The following is a 19298-nucleotide window of genomic DNA, read 5'->3' as shown; positions in this document are numbered from 1 at the left end:
TGCCTATACACTTAAAAAAGGCAAAGATCTCATCTTCTTGTTATTTCTCCGCAATTACAGAATATGTGACGGGGGGATTATATCTTAGTGGGGTATAATCATTTGGTTACATGCATTTATCTTTAGGAAGGGCATAGGGGGTTCAATTGGAGATTTTGCCATTACATCACAATGTCGACAGCAAAAGGCCGACATTGGTGTTCTCAACATGGTTAAGATGTCGACATTGACAGGATGTCGACATTTCCATTGGGGTTTGGTTTAGTATTAGGGACATAATTACAGAAAAAAAACAATATGTCAACATTTTCAACAATGTTGACATAACATCAATATCGACATTATGAACACGACAACATTCTTATGTCGATGTAATTAATGTCGACTAAATATACCACACCCTTTATTTAGTTTCAGCGACACCGAAACTGAAAGCGGTTGCTGCTGTGTGGGGTATATAAATGGGAGGAGCCTGTTTCAGTACCAAAAATGTTAAAGTGCCAAGGTTCCTCTCATTATACCCCATTGTTCCAGTATCCCCCATAGGAGGGAAGAGAAATTTTATATGCAAAACATTCCTGGTATTTAAGATTATTGCCCATATAAATCTTGTGGCCAGATTTAATATAACACTTGTCATATTTTACTATAGCCCTCTCTTTTATATGTATGCAGACCTGGAATACATGAGGAATGGCAATAGCAATGTTTACAGCTCACAATAACATATTTATTGACATAGGTTGTGTTTGCTAGCCACATAATGTACCAATAAACCTGTATTGCTATACTGTCATCATTACACTTTGGGTCCATATAGGCACGTCATATAGACATGTCACCCTCACATGCCTCTAGAAATGTGGAAAGAATTGCAGCTTATGTCCAAACCTTTGTAGTGTAGGTACAAAGTGTCATTTAGGTACGGGGTGCGGTATAGTTTTTGCTGCTTGCATAGCTCCTGCAGGTACTGTTTGGTTAACCTGAAACAGGATAAAAGTACGAAAAACAGAGAAAGTGTTAATTATTATATACCTTCAATAGCAATTAGGTTACAAATAGAATATATTGCAGTGTACAAGTAAAGATCAATAAAAGTAACCAAGCTCCAGCATGATCATATAAGGACTTTATGTTACAGGCTGATCACCTTTATGGCGCATACAATAACATGTGCGGACATCTAAAAGAAGTGTATGTGTAGTGGCCTAGGAAGCATGTGGCCATTCCTCCCGCACAAACACTGTACTCATCCAACGAAACACACAAATGCCAGATTACCCACATAGACATATTCAATTAGAACAATATAATAATATTCAAAAAAATATCAAACTATCCAGTCGGGGGTGATAAAAGCTGATAAATTACCATACACCTCCTCTGACACTCGTGCTGCTGTGAGAAGCATTGAGCTATAATTGCAAAGTGGCTTCACGGCGGATCGGAGCCGAAAATTGAAAGCGGCACTAACATTCAGTGTAAATATAGCTTACTGTGTGATTGAGATGGCACAGGATCCATGATCAGGTGACATGGCTGGCATATTGAGATGGCACAGGATCCATGATCAGGTGACATGGCTGGCATATTGAGATGGCATAGAATCCATGATCAGGTGACATGGCTGGCAGTTCAATCATTTAGAAATGAAAAACTTAGTACTCATGTGATTTGGAGTTTGCTTTTGGGAGGCAAATAAAGACAAACCTACTGTATTTTACTTGTATTCTTAATTCAAGCACATCACTACAAGCAATAAAAGTAAAACAATTGTCTTGGGAAAACATGACAGACATATACCCTAAACATGACACAAACAAACAGTCGCAGTGCTTTGACTCGACAACTGCCAGCAGCAACTGAATGGAAGACTAGTGACCCACAGAAAGACTATGGCGTAGATGTACTAAGCCTTATGCCTGGTACACACCAGACGATATGTCGTCCGATCTGTCGGATCTGACGACATATCAGGCACATCGGCCAATGTTTACCCGCTATGTCGCTGAGGATGCGCCCTTGTGCGTCATCAGCGACATCACCCATTGGACCTGCATGCATGTCCGACACACGATATTGTTAGCGGGGGCAATGCTGCCGAATGCATTATGGCCCCTGCTGTTACTCCGTCGCTGTTGGCATCGGCAAGTCTGTGTGCACTTGCCGATGCCGGCACCCCCGCTAGGTCCCGCTGCACAAGACATTGGGCTGGGTACAGTGTGTAGCCAGCTTTAGAGACATACAGTGGAGAGAAAAGAATAACCAACCAACCAGCTCCTAACTGTCACTTTTCAAACCCAGGGCCTGATTCAGAGATTTTCGCACAGCCCTTACACAATCAAGCGAATGTCAGCCATTGCACATGCGTTTAAGTAGCACTGTGACTGCATTGCGATTACAATCACACAGAGGAACCACTCGTGAGGCTCTATATTTCTAAGGGATGTAGTTATCAGACCGGCGGATGGCATGCCATTGGTCTGAATTCCGACGCTGAAAGGCCGACACGGGACTTAAAACAGGTGTTGAAAGCTGGAGCATCTTAGAGGTTAGCCGCTGGGGGGGTAGGGGGTGTTAGGTTTAGGCAGCGCAGCGGGGTTAGGTCTTGGGGGGGGTGGGAGGCTAGGGTTAGGCACTCCTAGGGGGGAGGGTTAGGCACTAAGGGGGGAGGGTTAGATTCAGGCACTAACGGGGAGGGGAGGGGAGGGGTGCAGGGTGGGGAGGGTTAGGGGGAGAAGGGTGAGTATAATTACCCTAATGGGATACCAACCATCGGGATGCCACTATCGGTATTTTGACAGGAGGCATCCCGACAGCCGGCATTACATACCCATTCTATTTCTTTGCAAGTAAGGGTATTTAATGCAATAAGTTGTTGCAGTTGCAGGATATTGCTATAGAAAAATACAGTATATTAAACGAATCAGTTAAGATATTAAGAAACAATTTATAACTAAAATCATATTAAAATGAATCTAGCATTTCTGATGCTTTTCTAGATCAAATCGCAGAAGCTGCACATTTATCATTACATAGAAAACCACAATTTTACAGTCCAAGTAGTAGAAAATTTCTTCTGACAATAATTCTTGTCCAACACTGTTAGACTGTAAGTAATAGGTCAGGTTTATGCTTACTGGAAATTAATGTTCCATGCAAAACGGGATATAAAGTAGCCAATACACCCAGTCAATTAGGGGAAGCTACACCCCAGAAGATCTATAATTAGTCACAAATAGCTTTGTATGACTTTCTCCACCCTCACTCATGCGTACATGCTTTTATGCTCATGTGTACATGCTGTTATGCTCATGCGTACATGTTTTTATGCTCATGTGTACATGTTTTTATGCTCATGTGTACATGTTTTTATGCTCATGTGTACATGCTGTTATGCTCATGCGTACATGTTTTTATGCTCATGCGTACATGCTTTTATGCTCATGCGTACATGCTGTTATGCTCAGGCGTACATGCTGTTATGCTCAGGCGTACATGCTGTTATGCTCATGCGTACATGCTTTTATGCTGTTATGCTCATGCGTACATGCTGTTATTCTCATGCGTACATGCTTTTATGCTCAGGCGTACATGCTGTTATGCTCAGGCGTACATGCTGTTATGCTCATGCGTACATGCTGTTATGCTCATGCGTACATGCTTTTATGCTGTTATGCTCATGCGTACATGCTGTTATTCTCATGCGTACATGCTTTTATGCTCAGGCGTACATGCTGTTATGCTCAGGCGTACATGCTGTTATGCTCATGCGTACATGCTTTTATGCTGTTATGCTCATGCGTACATGCTGTTATTCTCATGCGTACATGCTTTTATGCTCATGCGTACATGCTGTTATGCTCATGCGTACATGCTGTTATGCTCATGCGTACATGCTTTTATGCTCATGCGTACATGCTTTTATGCTCATGTGTACATGTTTTTATGCTCATGCGTACATGCTGTTATGCTCAGGCGTACATGCTGTTATGCTCAGGCGTACATGCTGTTATGCTCAGGCGTACATGCTGTTATACTCATGCGTACATGCTGTTATGCTCATGCGTACATGCTCATGCGTACATGCTGTTATGCTCATGCGTACATGCTTTTATGCTCATGTGTACATGCTGTTATACTCATGCGTACATGCTGTTATGCTGATGCGTACATGCTGTTATGCTCATGTGTACATGCTTTTATGCTCATGTGTACATGCTTTTATGCTCATGTGTACATGCTTTTATGCTCATGTGTACATGCTGACAGAAACACACAGTGGGACTTTTTTGTGTTAAATCACTGTCTTTATTAGCATTATACTCACAGGTATTTGTTTTTCTATGTATGTTTTAAATATTTAGCTGTCGACATTTATATTTTATTAAGTAATAATAAAAGTTATATATTAATTCAAACTAGTGCGCCTCCAAATACAACTGCTGTCTATACCCTTTTTGATGTGACCACAAGTGTGGCAGTAAGTAGACCCACTGTGTAGAAAGTGAGAACAAACCAGGGCCGTCGAGAGCAGACAAGTGCTGGGAAATAAGAAGGTAATGGGGTGGGTGGGGGGGGGGGGTTGCATGCACAAATACATCCCCTCATACAGAAATTTCAATATATACTATGTGCTGTGCCCCGCAGCAGCTGACCAGGTTCCCCTCCAACAAGCTTGGGTAATGAGTACCCCCCTCAGCTCCCCTGGAACAGACACTACAAGGCAATGCTGCATCCTGTGAAGGGTATAAATCACACAAAGTGCTCACCTATTTGATATGGAGAGTACTGAGGTCTAAGGACCAATTGTCTCTGTTTTGGAAATAAGGAATATCTAGGTGTATTAACGACTGACAAGTGAGTATGCAAATGGTAGAAAGTTTAATTAATAAGGAGACACAGTGCTCCAATGAAATAAAATTATCGATGGATGTATATTGGACGGAGTGGTTGTCAGGGAAGCTCAGAGAGCCTCTATCCGTAATACTAGTAGCTCTACGTCGCCCTTGAAGCACCTCTGGTGCAACAACCTCCTAACACCTTCACCACAGTTGGGTCTAGGTGGATGGAATATATGCGCCTATGAATAGGAGAATAGGTGGTCAGGGTGGTGTATGCTGCACCCCAGATTGAGTGTTCTTCCTCACTTACTATAGATGACATAATTACCTGGGACCACATTCCTTCTCCTTCTTGGTGTTTGCTGGGGCTAACTCCTTTATGTGATCGCCGTTTTCTGTACAGACGGGACTGGTCGCTTTAAAGGAAAATAGAGGTTAAAACTATATGATGTAATAATTATACATGTCAGAGATATAGTGAGAATGGAATCCCATCAGCTGAAATAATGTGCCTGAATGTATTTGAGCTGTACACTTATGGGTATATTTTTCCTAAACAGCAGATTTTCAAAGCCACCAATTATCAGTGTTTTATTAATTATTATTATTATTATTATTATCATTTATTTATATGGCGCCACAAGTGTTCCGCAGCGCCTTACAAAGTACATAGACAAAAAAGTAACCATTGACTTACAACACAATACAATACAGGACAGGACATGGATAAACATTGCTATTTTAGTGACATTAACACCCGCATAAGCAGCCAAGTGTTAGTTGCCCTAGTGGCTAGTAAGAGATAAATTAAATTACAGTAGGGAGAAGCACAAGAGGGTAGAGGGCCCTGCTCGAAAGAGCTTACATTCTTTAAGGGAGGGGAAGACAAACAGGAGTGACACAGAATGGGGTGGGCCGGGAGAAAGGAAGATGTAGCAGCAAGTTAGGATGAGAGCTGGAAGGCTTTAATGAAGTAGTGGGTCTTAAGAGCTCGTTTGAAAGATGGTAGAGAGGTGCAGAGTCTGATAGGGAGAGGGAGGGAGTTCCAAAGGTGAGGAGCAGCACGGGCAAAGTCTTGGAGGCGGGAGTGGGAGGAAGTAATCAATTGGCATGAAAGGCGGCGTGTATTAAGTGAACGAAGAGGGCAGACAGAAAAGTGAAGGGAGATTAGATCAGAGATGTAAATGGGAGAGGAATGGGTGAGGGCTTTGTAAGTGAGTGTAAGAGCCTTGAATTGGGTTCTGAAAGGGAATGGGAGCCAGTGGAGGGCTTGCAAAAGAGGGGAGGCAGATGTAGAGCGTTTGGAGAGGAAGATGAGCCGAGCAGCAGCATTGAGCACAGACTGGAGAGGAGAGAGATGGGATTTGGGGAGGCCAGCTAGGAGAAGGTTGCAGTAGTCCAGTCTGGACATGACCAGTGAATGTACAAGGGTTTTGGTAGCATCCTGGGTGAGAAAGGGTCTGATCTTGGAAATATTCTTGAGATGGAAACGACAGGACTGTGAGAGGTTCTGAATGTGTGGTTTAAAGGAGAGGGAAGAGTCCAGGATGACTCCAAGACAACGCACTTTGGGGCTAGATGAGATAGTAATGCCATCTATTAATAAAGAAATAGTGGGACATGATGTTATGTGGGAGGGTGGGAAGACTATCAGCTCAGTCTTAGACATATTAAGTTTGAGAAATCGCTGGGACATCCAGGAAGAGATAGCAGAGAGACAGTTGGAGATACGAGTCAGTATAGAGGGGGAAAGATCAGGTGAGGAAAGGTAGATCTGAGTATCATCAGCATAGAGATGATAATGGAGGTCAAAAGAGCTGATGAGTTTACCTAGAGAAGACGTATAGAGAGAGAATAGGAGAGGTCCAAGAACAGAACCTTGGGGAACACCTACTGTAAGAGGCTGTGGGGGGGAGGAGTCGCCATGAGAGGAAACAGAGAAGGAACGGTCAGAGAGGTAGGAGGACAGCCAGGAGAGAGCAGTGTCACGTAGACCAAGGGAGTGAAGTATATGCAGCAGTAGAGGGTGGTCCACAGTGTCAAAGGCAGCAGAGAGATCAAGGAGAATGAGCAGTGAGTAGTGGCCCTTGGATTTGGCAGCAAGGAGGTCGTTGCTGACTTTTGTGAGGGCAGTTTCAGTGGAGTGGAGAGAACGGAAGCCAGACTGAAAAGGGTCAAGGAGGGAGAGGGAGGAAAGAAATGTGGTGAGGCGGTTGTAAACAATACGCTCAAGGAGTTTGGAGGCAAAAGGGAGGAGAGAGATTGGACGGTAGTTAGAGAGAATGTTAGGATCAAGGTTAGGTTTTTTAAGAATGGGGGAAACACGGGCATGCTTGAATGTAGAAGGAACAGTGCCAGATGAGAGGGAGAGATTAAGGGTGGTCACAATATCATGGGAAATTGGAAGATTTCAAAACAGGTCACCGAAGGCAACTCCACATGTTAGTCGCTGACTTTGGCTAAGAGGCCTCGCTCTGCTAAGGTGCTAGTGGAACGCATCACCAGTTCTCTGTGGATTTATACTTTGGAAATTCTGCAAGGACCTATACGTTATTCATTGCTGTGTGTTCTGTGATTAGCTTCTACTGTATGGGATCCTGGGAACAATTGTTTGGACCCAGGGACTATCACTGCTGTGTGATCTCTGATAGTTTCTACGTGTGGGGTCCTGGAAGCGATTGAGTGGACATACGCTATTCACTGCTGTGTGATCAGTGATAGTTTCTACTATGGGGACTGAGGGTCTCTAGCTATCTCGTGGAATTGTTCTGGGACATTATACTCTACTGGGACTGCCTCTGTCTGGACTGCTACCTGTTTATTGCCCGTTCACTGGATTTACTGCTTGTCCTGACATATTATCTGTTGCTGTGTGCTGTGGAAAAATAAACCATCACGTTGGTTTCATCTGCTCGGTGTCTGGGTGATTGAGAGAACCCCGTATCCTCACATTTGAGCCACAGAATATAAAACAGCAATACTCTTATATGCAAAACATTCTGACAAATGCAGATAATCGATGGCTTTGAAAAATGCTGTTTAGTAAACAAACTCCTTAATGTGTTTTATTTCTGCTGTACAACAATTACATATACTCTGAAAGTTCACCCGATTATGTAAATCTGGAACAATGATAAACTACGTAAACAATTAAGTAAATTATTTATGAAATCACAATTATTTACTAATATAATTTGAAGGTTTCACAGAGCAGAATTGGATAACAATCTCCCAGCAATGAGCATTGGTGGGTATTGTGTACAATACTAATAAAAAATAGGGATGGGTACGGGATGCCGGCGTTCGGGTCTCCCGTCAGTCAGAATCCCGACAGGGTTAGAATACCAACACTTGTCGGTTAGTATTGTAACCCCCCCTCTCCCTACCTTAACCTCCCTCCTCGGTGCCTAACCCTAACCTCCCCCCTAGTGCCTATACCTAGCCTCCCCCTCCCTGCACCCTAAACCTAACCCTCCCCCCTTAGTGCCTAACCCTAACCCTCTCCCTAGTGCCTAACCCCTAACGGTAACCCTCCCCCCAACCCCGCTACTTACCTTTGGGATTCCGGCAGTCGGGATACCGGCGCCGGGACTCTGACAAGTGTTGGGATTCCAGTGCCGGCATTCTGAGTGCCGGAATCCTCGCGGACTAGATATTGACCGCATCTCTAAAATATAAAATCTGATAGTTGCTATTGCTTAAAGCACAGTGCAAATTTGTATGTTTATTGGTAAAAAGCACAGTGCAAATTTGTACGTTTATTGGTAAATAAGACAGTTTCCAAATTGTATTATTGTGTGGCGGAGTAGAGGTGTAGTTACATTTGCCACTTAGTAAAAAATTAGGCAGGGAGTATGCTCAGGAAGTGGTCATCACGTATGGTGGAGCTACAAATTACAGCACCTCCATGAGATTATGGGCCCCATTCAACAACGATCCTACACACCAGCAGCATATTTTGTTTAGTATCGAAGTGATACAAACCAATATTCCACTGGTATTAATCATTACTTACCCCTCCAGCGAGGTCCAGCGTCGTTCTCCTCGTTAACAGGTTGCTCTTCTCACTTGCTGACAGCCTATCGCAGCCAACGACGGGCTACTCTGTCATGCACAACAGTCAGTCTGCGCATGTGCATGACTGTTTAACCCAGCGGGGACCCAGCCATGCCTAGAAGGCTTTGATGAAACCGGAGAGGCTGCTGCCGTGTCCCAATTACAGGAAATGAGGACCGCATCGCTCTCTAATCTGAAGATGGCGACAAGGATGCAGGGACAAACGCTGTTTGTTAAATAGATAAAAGGATGACATAACCCCTTTAGTGAGTGCTAAAAGGGTTATGCATCATTGTTAGATGGGGCCCTTAGTGGGCAGTTTATCAGTGGCGGTATGTTATGGTGGGTACACACTACACGATATGCTCCCTGAGCGAAATCGTGTAGTGTTGTCCCCGGCAGGCTGTGCTCAATGTCGTTCATGACATTGAGTACACCCGCTGAACAATATCATTAACGATATCGTTCAGCGCCGGGCTCTCTCCCCCATTCCCTGACATGCAGCAACCTGACGAGATCATCAGGTTGGCCTGCATGTCAGCCCGATGAACGATAATGACGAACGACCCGCGGGAACGCGCGTCGTCGTTATCGTTCATCTTTTTGGGGTTAAAAATGGACGATAAAGTGGACGACTGAACGATAACGATATCGTTATCGTTCAGTCGTCCACTTTATCACCCAGTGTGTACGCACCTTTAGAGTTGAAAGTAGGGACAAGTTAAATGGGGCCCATTTATCAATGTTCGCATACTCAATGCGATCTGGGAACGATATTAGCGAACATGATTGCATTGCAGTATATGATGATAGCGCCAAGATGTATTAAACAGCACAAGTAGGGACATGGGCTCCGAGAGCAGCTCATCCCTGCAATGTGCTCAGAGTGAAGAAACCACATTAGCAGTCTCTACACTCCAGTGCTGGGGATCCTGTACATGCGGAACCCTCTTCAGGTCATTTTTTTAAAATATAGCCCCTAGGAGAGGCTGCTGCCGGGTCCCCATAGCAGCACAACACCATTTTCAAATGCCGTATTCTGTGGAAACCAAAATCTGACAGCATCACACCCCCATAGTTGCCCCTGCTGTTGGAAATGGCAGCAGCTGCAATCCCTCCATAATACAGTACATTGATGTAATACTAAATATTTGTGGGTATCCTCCAAAAACTGGCGTTTTCTGGAAATATGCCATTAATATTCGATGATAAATATGCCCCCAAAAAGTAAAGTGATTATATCACTTCCGAGTACAGACCTGCAGAGCTACTGCACATGCACAGCAAGGATCCCTCTCCAAAATATGTGAACTTGTAGCCAATAGGCCTATAGGCTACAATAGGCTACAACGGCTAACCACATTAAAGGATGATCTTAACTCTTGGGAGCTAAGCTTTTCAGAGCTTGTTACATTTGGCAAAATCACAGTCCCCAGAAAAACCTACGGGATCAGAAATAGAGAGGGACCCTTTACAAAGGCAGAAGTTCTGCAAAATTACTTTAATAAATATGCCCCGATGGTATCTGAAGCATTGCGTTTAATTCACTGCATTACCCTTCCAGCTGCTGAACTAGCTTCTGACTGGCTGGGCATGCTGGGGCTTGTAGTGGTATGCAGTCGGGAAGCCGGCGGACCTAATCCCGACAGCCGGCATATCCCGACAAGGGTCTAAAGACAGGCGTCGATATGCCGACGCCTGTCACTAGACATATGGCGGGAGCCGGATGCCCGGCATCCCGAGCGAAGGGACGCCGGGGGGCCGAGCGTGGATAGTCACGGGGTTTTAGGCTTAGGGTTTCCGGGGAGGGGCTTAGGGTTAGGCACCCCCCCGGGAGGTTAGGTTTAGGCTACGGGAAGGGGGGGTTAGGGTTAGGCACTCCCGGGGAGAGGTTAGGGTTAGGCACCCCCCGGGGGACTTAGGTTTAGGCAGTGGGGAAGGGGGGGTTAGGTTTAGGCACTTAGAGGGGGGATTAGGGTTAGGTACTGGGGGGGGGTGAGGTAAGGGTTAGGCACCCCTAAGGAAGGGTTAGGGTTAAGGGGTAGAATTAGGTTAGCTAATACTTAGCTGAGGACGATCGGGATTTCCACTGCTGCCAGGATGCTGGTGTTGGGAGTCCAACCGCCGGACATGCGTCTGGCGGCAGGGGCGTATCTATAATGGGTGCAGGGTGTGCGGGGAACAGGGGGGCCCCGCACAGCACACCCATAATATTACTTACCTCCGGAGTCCTATGTCGGTGCAGGGGTCCGGCGCTGTAAAACGTCTGGAAAATGGCCACGGCGGCCATTTTCCCATCGTTTGCGCATACGCAGTACAGGGAAAATGGCCGCCACGGCCATTTTCCCGGTGACCTGTGCATACACTATAGACTCTGGGCACACTCTAGTGCCCAGAGTCTATAACTTTGGCGCTGGCCGCACACAGCTCAGTGAGCTGCCGGATGCCGGGCGGAGAGGAGGGGGCTCGTGTCGAAGACTGCACTGGGGCCCCCTCCTCTCTAGAAACTCCCCTGTCTGGCGATAAATCATACCGATTCCCTTGTAGTATACCACCGGGATTGGACTAACCATATAGTACAATGCAGTCTCCAGTCTCACTTACCTTGCTGTGATGTGTCAGTAAGCACAGCACCAGCAGATGTTTCCTGTGCAGGTTGGTAGATGTCTCCCATGCTGATCTCCCCCATGTTATCCTTGCTCAGTTCACCCCCCTCATGCTTCCCGGCTGCATACTCTGCCATTGCTGGATGCATTACACGGTCTTTCTCACAACTACAGAAAACGGAGCAAAACTATCACGGAATGTGCACTCCGGGGATGGTAACAGCTAGACCTCCGGGGATGCCAGGCACATAACAGGGAGCATTAGGAGTCGGTAAAGCAGCCGCTTTCTAGCTCCATAAACTGCACAGCAAGATCAGCGCGTCCATAGTCACCATGGAAACACAATGTGCTGCTCCCATCAGTCACTGCGGCCGGTAACTTCCTGCTGCTGCTACTGCGCTGCTTAGCAACGGGAAAAGCAGGGCAGATCTTTTAGTAACGGCGTTCAGAGGCAGCAGCAATAATGTGTCGTATGCCAGGCCGGATGCACTGACTTATTGTGTGCCTGTGTAGCATGAACATCGAAGTGTGTGGCATACACTGGTGTACATAAAGGGCCTGATTCAGAGATGGATGGTATTGCATAGCCCCAGGGAAGCGTCTGTGGCTGTGCAGTACTGTCCAATTAATAATACAATGCAGCAGGAGGCGTCTGTAGGAAAATGACGCCTCCTGTCAGCATCTGCGATACGAGTGCTGCGGCCAAAGACGCAGCATCGGATCACCGATACCATCGGTCACAGCCTTTGGCCAGACGGCATAAGCTGAAACCTGTTCAAAGTGGACAGCCGGGTTCAGGGAATCTACTGTAGGTCCAATGACGCAGACCCCGAAGCCATCGCAAAATAATCCTCAGTGTGAGCTTAAACAGAAAACAAACGCTGTGCGTGCGCAGTACAGCATTAATGCATGCCTAATGGATAACAATTACTCAGTCTGCATAAATATCGCCATTGCGTTCACACCTGAATCAGACCCACAGAGACCCTGTATGATAATTACTCACCAAACGTAGATGATTTCAGGTTGTCATATAGGGGTCTATTCATGAAGATGTGCGGTACTGAATTGCTACTTTTCACTATAGATCACATTAGTTCGATGCGATCTATAGATTAGTTAAGTAGCAATTCATGTACCCTTACCTTGTATGCGGTAAAACGTCGTCCGGCGGTCCAGTATTCTCAATGTTGACAGTGACTTATTGTGTTTTTTTTTTTAAAGCGCATGCAGCGGTGAGGGGCATTGGCTGGGGTAGTCAGGTGGGGATCACCTTATTATAACAGCGGGTCCTAGGGGGGACTGGGGCAGAGCAGGTGCCGGGCAGTTCCACCGTTGCAGAGTCTGCGGGACACCAGGCAACCGAACAGCGCCAGCGGGATGGGAGCAGAAGCATCGGGCAGTGAAGCAGAGGTGACCCGGCATAAGCCCCGACGGGGGTGAGCCAGCAGTGGAAGCACCGGACAGTTAGCAGAGTGAGGTAGGGATGGCCATCGACCATCAATGATTCGTAATCATCAGTGGTTTATGGCCAATGTCGAATGTTTTTCCTATCGATGGGGGAGAACCCTGATGGTTTCCCTCCATCGATGGAAGAACATAACCGAATAGTTTTTTTTTCAAGGTGCCGTGACACTGAGCATTGCTCCGCCCCTAACACCCACAAGGCCATGCCTCCCCTGTTCTGATTGGCCCATGGGCCAATCATTCATAGAACAGGGATTACCATTGATGGTCATCCATTGCATAGTTGGTTACCATCGATGGTCACTTTCTATTTTGCCATCGATGGTAACCATACCGATTGCCGTCGATGGTAACCATACCGATGGCCACCCCTAGAGTGAGGTTGCCGGGTCACTTCACTAGTATACTCTCCTGAACGTCCCTGTAACACAGGGAGCAGGAGGGAATTTTTCTCCCTAAACAACGCTGATTGGCCGGTGTCAGGGAAGGGGGTGGGGAGAAGGCAGGAAGACAGCTGGCTTCCCTGCTTTTCTCCTCTCAGGAGGCTCATTAAGCTCTCAGGAGGCTCATTAAGGGGACTATGTACTAAAGCTTGGTTAGAGATAAAATTGTGAGAGAAAATGTATTAACCAATCAGCTCCTGTCATTTCTCAAACAGCTTGTAAAATGTAAGTTAGAAGCTGATTGGTTAGTGCTTTATCTCTCACAATTTTCTCTCTCTCCCAGCTTTGATACATAGGCCCATATGCCATCCTAAAATGGGAATTGGTATGAAATACCGCCGCCCAACATCAGCAGAGATCCCGGCTGCGGAAGCCCGACAGCGCTGGAAATCCCGATCGTGGATAGGTGAGTATCTACTAACCTAACCCCCCTAACCCTCCTTAGGGGTGCCTAACCCTAACCTCCCCCCCAAGTGCCTAACCCTAATCCCCCCTCTAAGTGCCTAACCACCCCCTTCCCCGCTGCCTAAACATAAGTCCCCAGGGGGGTGCCTAACCCTCCCTCCCCCTAGCCTAACCCTCCTGGGGGGTGCCTAACCCTAAGTCCCCCCCGGGAGCCCTGAACCTAACCCTCCCCCCCCCCGCGCGGCTGTCCGCTCGCGGCGCCCGGCATCACTACGATCGGGTTGCCGGGCGCCGGTCTCCCGGCATCGGGGAAATGCCGGGCGTCTATATCTAGACGCCCGGCATTTCACCCTTGCAGGGATATGACAGTCGGGAAGCCGGCTGCTGGTATTTAGGCAGTCGGCTTCCCGATTGCATACCCTAAGATGGAGAAAAAAAATGTAGAAGCGAAACGGAAAGCCGAGCTATTCGTGTTTTTATGAATCACTCTCCCAATACTACTGGGGATCCTGACACAGAGCTGGGGCACCGCTGGAGAAATCTGAGATTTCTCCACGATAACCCCTTCTGCTGTCTTTTGGGGTGCCCTGCGTCGCGGATGTGAACCCCAAAGTGTTAGGGACCTGCTCAATGAGTTGACCTTGATGATGGTGGGCAGGCCCGTATCATTGGCCACTTATGTGCTAACTACCTCAGAAATTATATTTAATTACAAAATACATTTAAATGTGAACAGTAATGATCGCATAGTGCATCTACAACTCCATTTTCTGTGTATATTACTTTAAAATCTCAGCATGATAGCACCTATCATTACTATTAGTGTGTGCAGTCTAGAGCTCCTCCCTATATTATGTGTATTTATACAAACATCTGAAGCCTGAGATTGCTCCAGTCTGGATTTGCACCCATCCCGCACCTACCCATATATATTTTTAAGCAGGGACCTATCATTTGACTGCACCAGGTAACAGGCATAATCCAAAGTAAGTCCTATTTATATTGTTGTAAATGTCAGTTTATTTGGGGTGAGCGTTTGGGCGTGGGGCCCCCTGAGCTTTTCTGGCTGGACCTCTTCAGGGCATCACCACTTAATACCTTAATACACATAGTCACTTTGTGTATCACTTTTCATGTTTGTTTATTATTCATGTATTTTTTCACATATATTTTGCCTTTATTACTATTTTTAACACTTATTAGCTACTTTTACACACCTGATACTTTATAACACTTCACTGTCACTCTTTTTTTCGTGTGATGCCCTGGGGAGGTCTTTGGCTGGGCTGTCTTTTGGGGTGCCCTGCGCCCCGGATGTGAACCCCAGAGTGTTAAGGGGCCTATCCATTAGCAGATGTGTTTCTGAGCGATGAAAGACAAAAGATATCCCTTGAAAACTCCGGTGGCTGTGCTGAACGATATCTGTCATGTACATGACAGATTTTGGCAAACGATGAATGATATTGCATGACATCATTCAGGGAGTGGATTTTTTTCTCTGCAGCGCTCTGTATCTGCTGCTAATATCTTTTGTCATTCATCGTTTGCCGCATATAAACTGCCAGATACTTCTAATATCTGGCAGCGATATGCGATAATTGACCAACATGTTGGAGAGATGAAAGATTCAATTTATCGGCCGCGGAAGTGCGCATCTGTCATCTTTCAGGGCCTATCCATAGCAGATAAATTGAACGATATATCGTGCTATCGTTCAATTTATCTGATAATGGATAGGCCCCTTTAGGGACCTGCTTGACAATAGTGGGCAGGCCCGTATCATTGGCCACTGATATGTTAACTACCTCTGAAATTATATTTAATTACAAAATACATTTAAATGTGAACAGTAATGATTACATAGTGCATCTACAACTCAGTTTCTGTGTATATTACTTTAAAATCTCAGCATGATAGCACCTTTCATTACTATTAGGGTGTGCAGTCTAGAGCCCCTTCCTAGCATCTAGCGAGCGGGTCTAAATCAAGCCCTCAGTCCCTAACCCCAGAGGAGAAGCAGTAAACAGGGCATTGTATGAGGCTCTCTGTCCTCAGGCTGCCTGTTGCTGGTGCAGCGCAGGCTGAACCTGGGGAGTGGAAACTAGACAATGTCTGTGAAAATAGAATGATACCTAGCTGCTGCTTGGTGCCGGGTGACAGGTTGAGGAGGGTCGTGGCTGTGCCTCCGTCCCCTCTGGTCACAAGTACGTTTCTCCATGTGGGGCTTTGTCAAGGAATCGCCAGAGGATAGTGGTGAAATTCTACACTACTATCTGTTAATTAAACTACATGTATTATATTCACATTAAGTAAGACCTGTGAGGTCTTAGTTAAAGTGTATTATTCAACATTTAAGACCTAAAACATCTTTCCAGGACGAGATACTACTTAGTCGGTATGCAGTTGGGAAGCCGGTGGAACTAATCCCGACAGCCGGCTTCCCGACTGTCATATCCCGGCAAGGGTCTAAAGACAGGCGTCGATATGCCGGCACCTGTCATTAGACATACGCCGGGAGACCGACGCCCGGCATCCCGATCAAAGGGACGCCGGTCGCCGAGCGTGGATAACCGCTGGGGGGGGGGGTAGGTTTAGGGCTCCCGGGGTGAACTTAGGGTTAGGCACCCCCCCCGGGAGGTTAGGGGAAGGGGGGTTAGGGTTAGGCACCCCCACGGGGGACTTAGGTTTAGGCAGCGGGGAAGGGGGGGTTAGGTTTAGGCACTTACAGGGAGGATTAGGGTTATGCACCCCTAGGGAGGGTTAGGGGGTAGGATTAGGTTAGTTGTTCTTACCTTAGGGACAATTGGGATTTCCACTGCTGCCGGGATGCTGGTGTCGGGAATCATACCGATTCCACTTAGTCATATAATTTCTTGTCTGTGTGTGGTAATTTTGTTGTATTTCATGTGAGTGTTTTTTCTCATTTTACATATTTATATTAAAAGTTAAGTCTTATTTTCTTTATTTACGATTTTTCTGACATGATGGATTAGTGCCCCACCAAGGAGAGTACTGTCTCTCTTTCTCTTCTATATACTCTACCTAATCTCATGGAAGCACCTCTGTTTTGTTGATTATTTCACAGTAACTATACATCACAGTAGTATATCCATCATTTTCCATTTGCTTTGCATTTTTATCTCATGAGGTTTCAGTACCAGTGCTCAAGTCATGTCCCAATTTTTTCCCATCCCTCCCACATCTCAGATTCTGTGAGGAGACCTGGAAAACATGCACTGTTGGGGGTCTTGAGGACCAGGTTTGAGAACTACTGATATAGAGGAATCATTCCCCAGTATTTATAAATAAAGATTCTTCATTTATGAATAAACCATCATATAAAGACATGTTGCATAAATGAATAGGGTATTTATATTAATGGCTCAGTATTATTATTGGTCATAACAATTCAGCGTGATTATAATATCTAACTATTAAATAATCTCAGAGGCAGGGGCGTTTTATGAGAGGAAGGGGCCCGTGTGCAGCCTTCATTTCAGCTCACTCCTCTCTAGCAACGCAGTATCAGAGTCTACTGCACATGGCGTCTGCCCCTTATTCCCAGGGACATCACTAATGCGCATGTGCAAATCACTGGGAAAATGGCCACTGCACCATTTTCCCGGTGATTAAGGTCTGCAGAACCGGCCGTTGCTGGACTCCAGAGAAGTAAGTATACTAATTATATGGGTCGAGGATGTATGGTGTGGGCCCCCCTGGACCCAGGGGCCCGTGTGCACCACCCTACCATAAAATTATTTCTCGCTAAGGTTGGACTGTAGCAGTATCCGGTGCAGCTATTTTGTCACAGGCATAACATTTATATGATTAATGTAAAAAGACTAGACACAAAACAGGTACGCAGCTGATAAATAGTTTACTTTCACAATTCTTTTTCTTTCCAAAACATTTTCTGTCCTTTTATAAAAATATTTTGCTGTCAGTTTTTAAATATAAATAAAACATTCCGTAATTAGCAATTGTTCAATAAAAGTTATATTAAAATTTTCCAGTGCACCATTTACAGACACTTTTTCTTGCTTTTTTAATGAATCCTCTCTTGTCTGTGGTAGCACCCCTGTTCTGAAAGAAATATTTTGAAACAATATACACTTGTAAGATACAGGGTTTAGATACAATAAGTAAAAAACAATTTAAAATCTGCGCAATCAGTGGATTACTGCATGTGAATACAAATGAGGAATCTTCAAAATCTATATAACTATTATAAAGTACTAAAAGAATCAGTAGCGCATGCAGGGGGGGTTTCTGGGAGTCCCCTGAAACCCCCCTGACAGACTGAAGTGCAGGAACTATGTTCTTAAGCCGCAACCTGCCCCCTTGCGGAAAATTGCAGCGATTTGCAGGTCAATATGGAAAAGGCGGAGCCAATATGACGTGATTTCATTAGAATTGAGTAATTTGGCCCAGCCCCCTCCTGATTGACCTGTGAATCGGGGCAATTTGCCATGAGGGGCAGGGCTTAAGAACATGCTGCCAGCCTGCTAGGTCCTGTCTTGGTCAGATCTGCTGCAAGGTAAGTTTGTTTGTGTAAATGTGACATAGGTGTGTGTATATATATGTGTGTGCAAGGTATGTGTGACATGTATGCGTGTGTATATAGGTGTGTGTGCATATCATACATGCCTACCCTCCCGGTTTTCGCGGGAGGCTCCTGATTTTTTGGGTAATCTCCCGCACCCCCGGAAGGGTAGGAACTTCTCCCGCATTCTGCCCACTTCCTAGTGAAGTGGGCAGAATGGGGAGAATTTCCGTGGTGATTGCGGGTCCCCGTGTAGGAACGGGGCTTAATGATATGTCTCTCCACAAATCGCGTTGTGTAGCTCCGCCCCTATTTAAATTTAAGCCAATCGCGGCAAGTTGCCAAGGGGGGTGGGGCTTAATGACACCGTCAGGCCCCGCCCGCATCACAACCCACCTGCTTCTCCACAGGCTTCTCCTGGGGAAGAGAAGCAAAAGGTAGGCAAGTGTGGTGTATATGTGTGTATGTCTATATACATGTGTATATATAATATGGAAACCCCCCCATAAAAATCCTGCATTTGCCCCTGAGAATGATCCACAAAATGATTCCAAGAAATATGAGACCACTTGCAGGCCCTTATCAGTATCAATGATTTTGTAGAGAGTTGATACATCTGCACTAATCAGAATAAAATGTTCTCTCCATTCAATCTTGTGGTGTGAACATCCCATGATTCACCTTTGGTGTTATATGCTTGTTTTATATTTTTAATATGTGAGTGAGATGTACAAATAAATCCTGTGTGTTTAAGGACGTGACAATATTGCACTATATGTTCTTTGTTTGTGTGTATATATTCGAGAAAGAAAACCTGAGGACACGTGTGGATACAAGATAGAAAAGGAGAAAAATCAACTGTGCTGACTTATTCTTAATAGAGTAAGGGGTAAATTTACTAAGAATCGTGTTGGTCCCGATTTGCAATCTTGGG

At 45.6% G+C, this 19298-nt stretch overlaps 1 protein-coding gene across 1 annotated transcript in view; it reads right to left on the bottom strand.

The window, feature by feature from the left end:
• Positions 1 to 11868, bottom strand: part of LOC148524685 (dynein axonemal assembly factor 1-like) — a 59562-nt gene extending 47694 nt beyond the window's left edge. Inside the window, exons 1-3 of the mRNA XM_088471973.1 lie at positions 11505 to 11868; positions 5173 to 5260; positions 892 to 983 (exon numbers count right to left, since the gene is read on the bottom strand). Of these exons, the coding sequence (XP_088328099.1) occupies positions 892 to 983; positions 5173 to 5260; positions 11505 to 11655 (331 nt within the window). The 5' untranslated portion in view covers positions 11656 to 11868. The remainder of the gene's footprint in view (positions 1 to 891; positions 984 to 5172; positions 5261 to 11504) is intronic.
• Between the last annotated feature and the right edge of the window lie 7430 nt (positions 11869 to 19298).

The sequence above is a fragment of the Taudactylus pleione genome, unplaced genomic scaffold, assembly GCF_031769625.1.
Source record: "Taudactylus pleione unplaced genomic scaffold, aTauple2 ptg000117l, whole genome shotgun sequence".
Taxonomy (NCBI): Eukaryota; Metazoa; Chordata; class Amphibia; order Anura; family Myobatrachidae; genus Taudactylus; species Taudactylus pleione.
The sequence above is the reverse complement of the archived record's forward strand: the minus strand, read 5'-3'. Positions and strand labels throughout refer to the sequence as shown.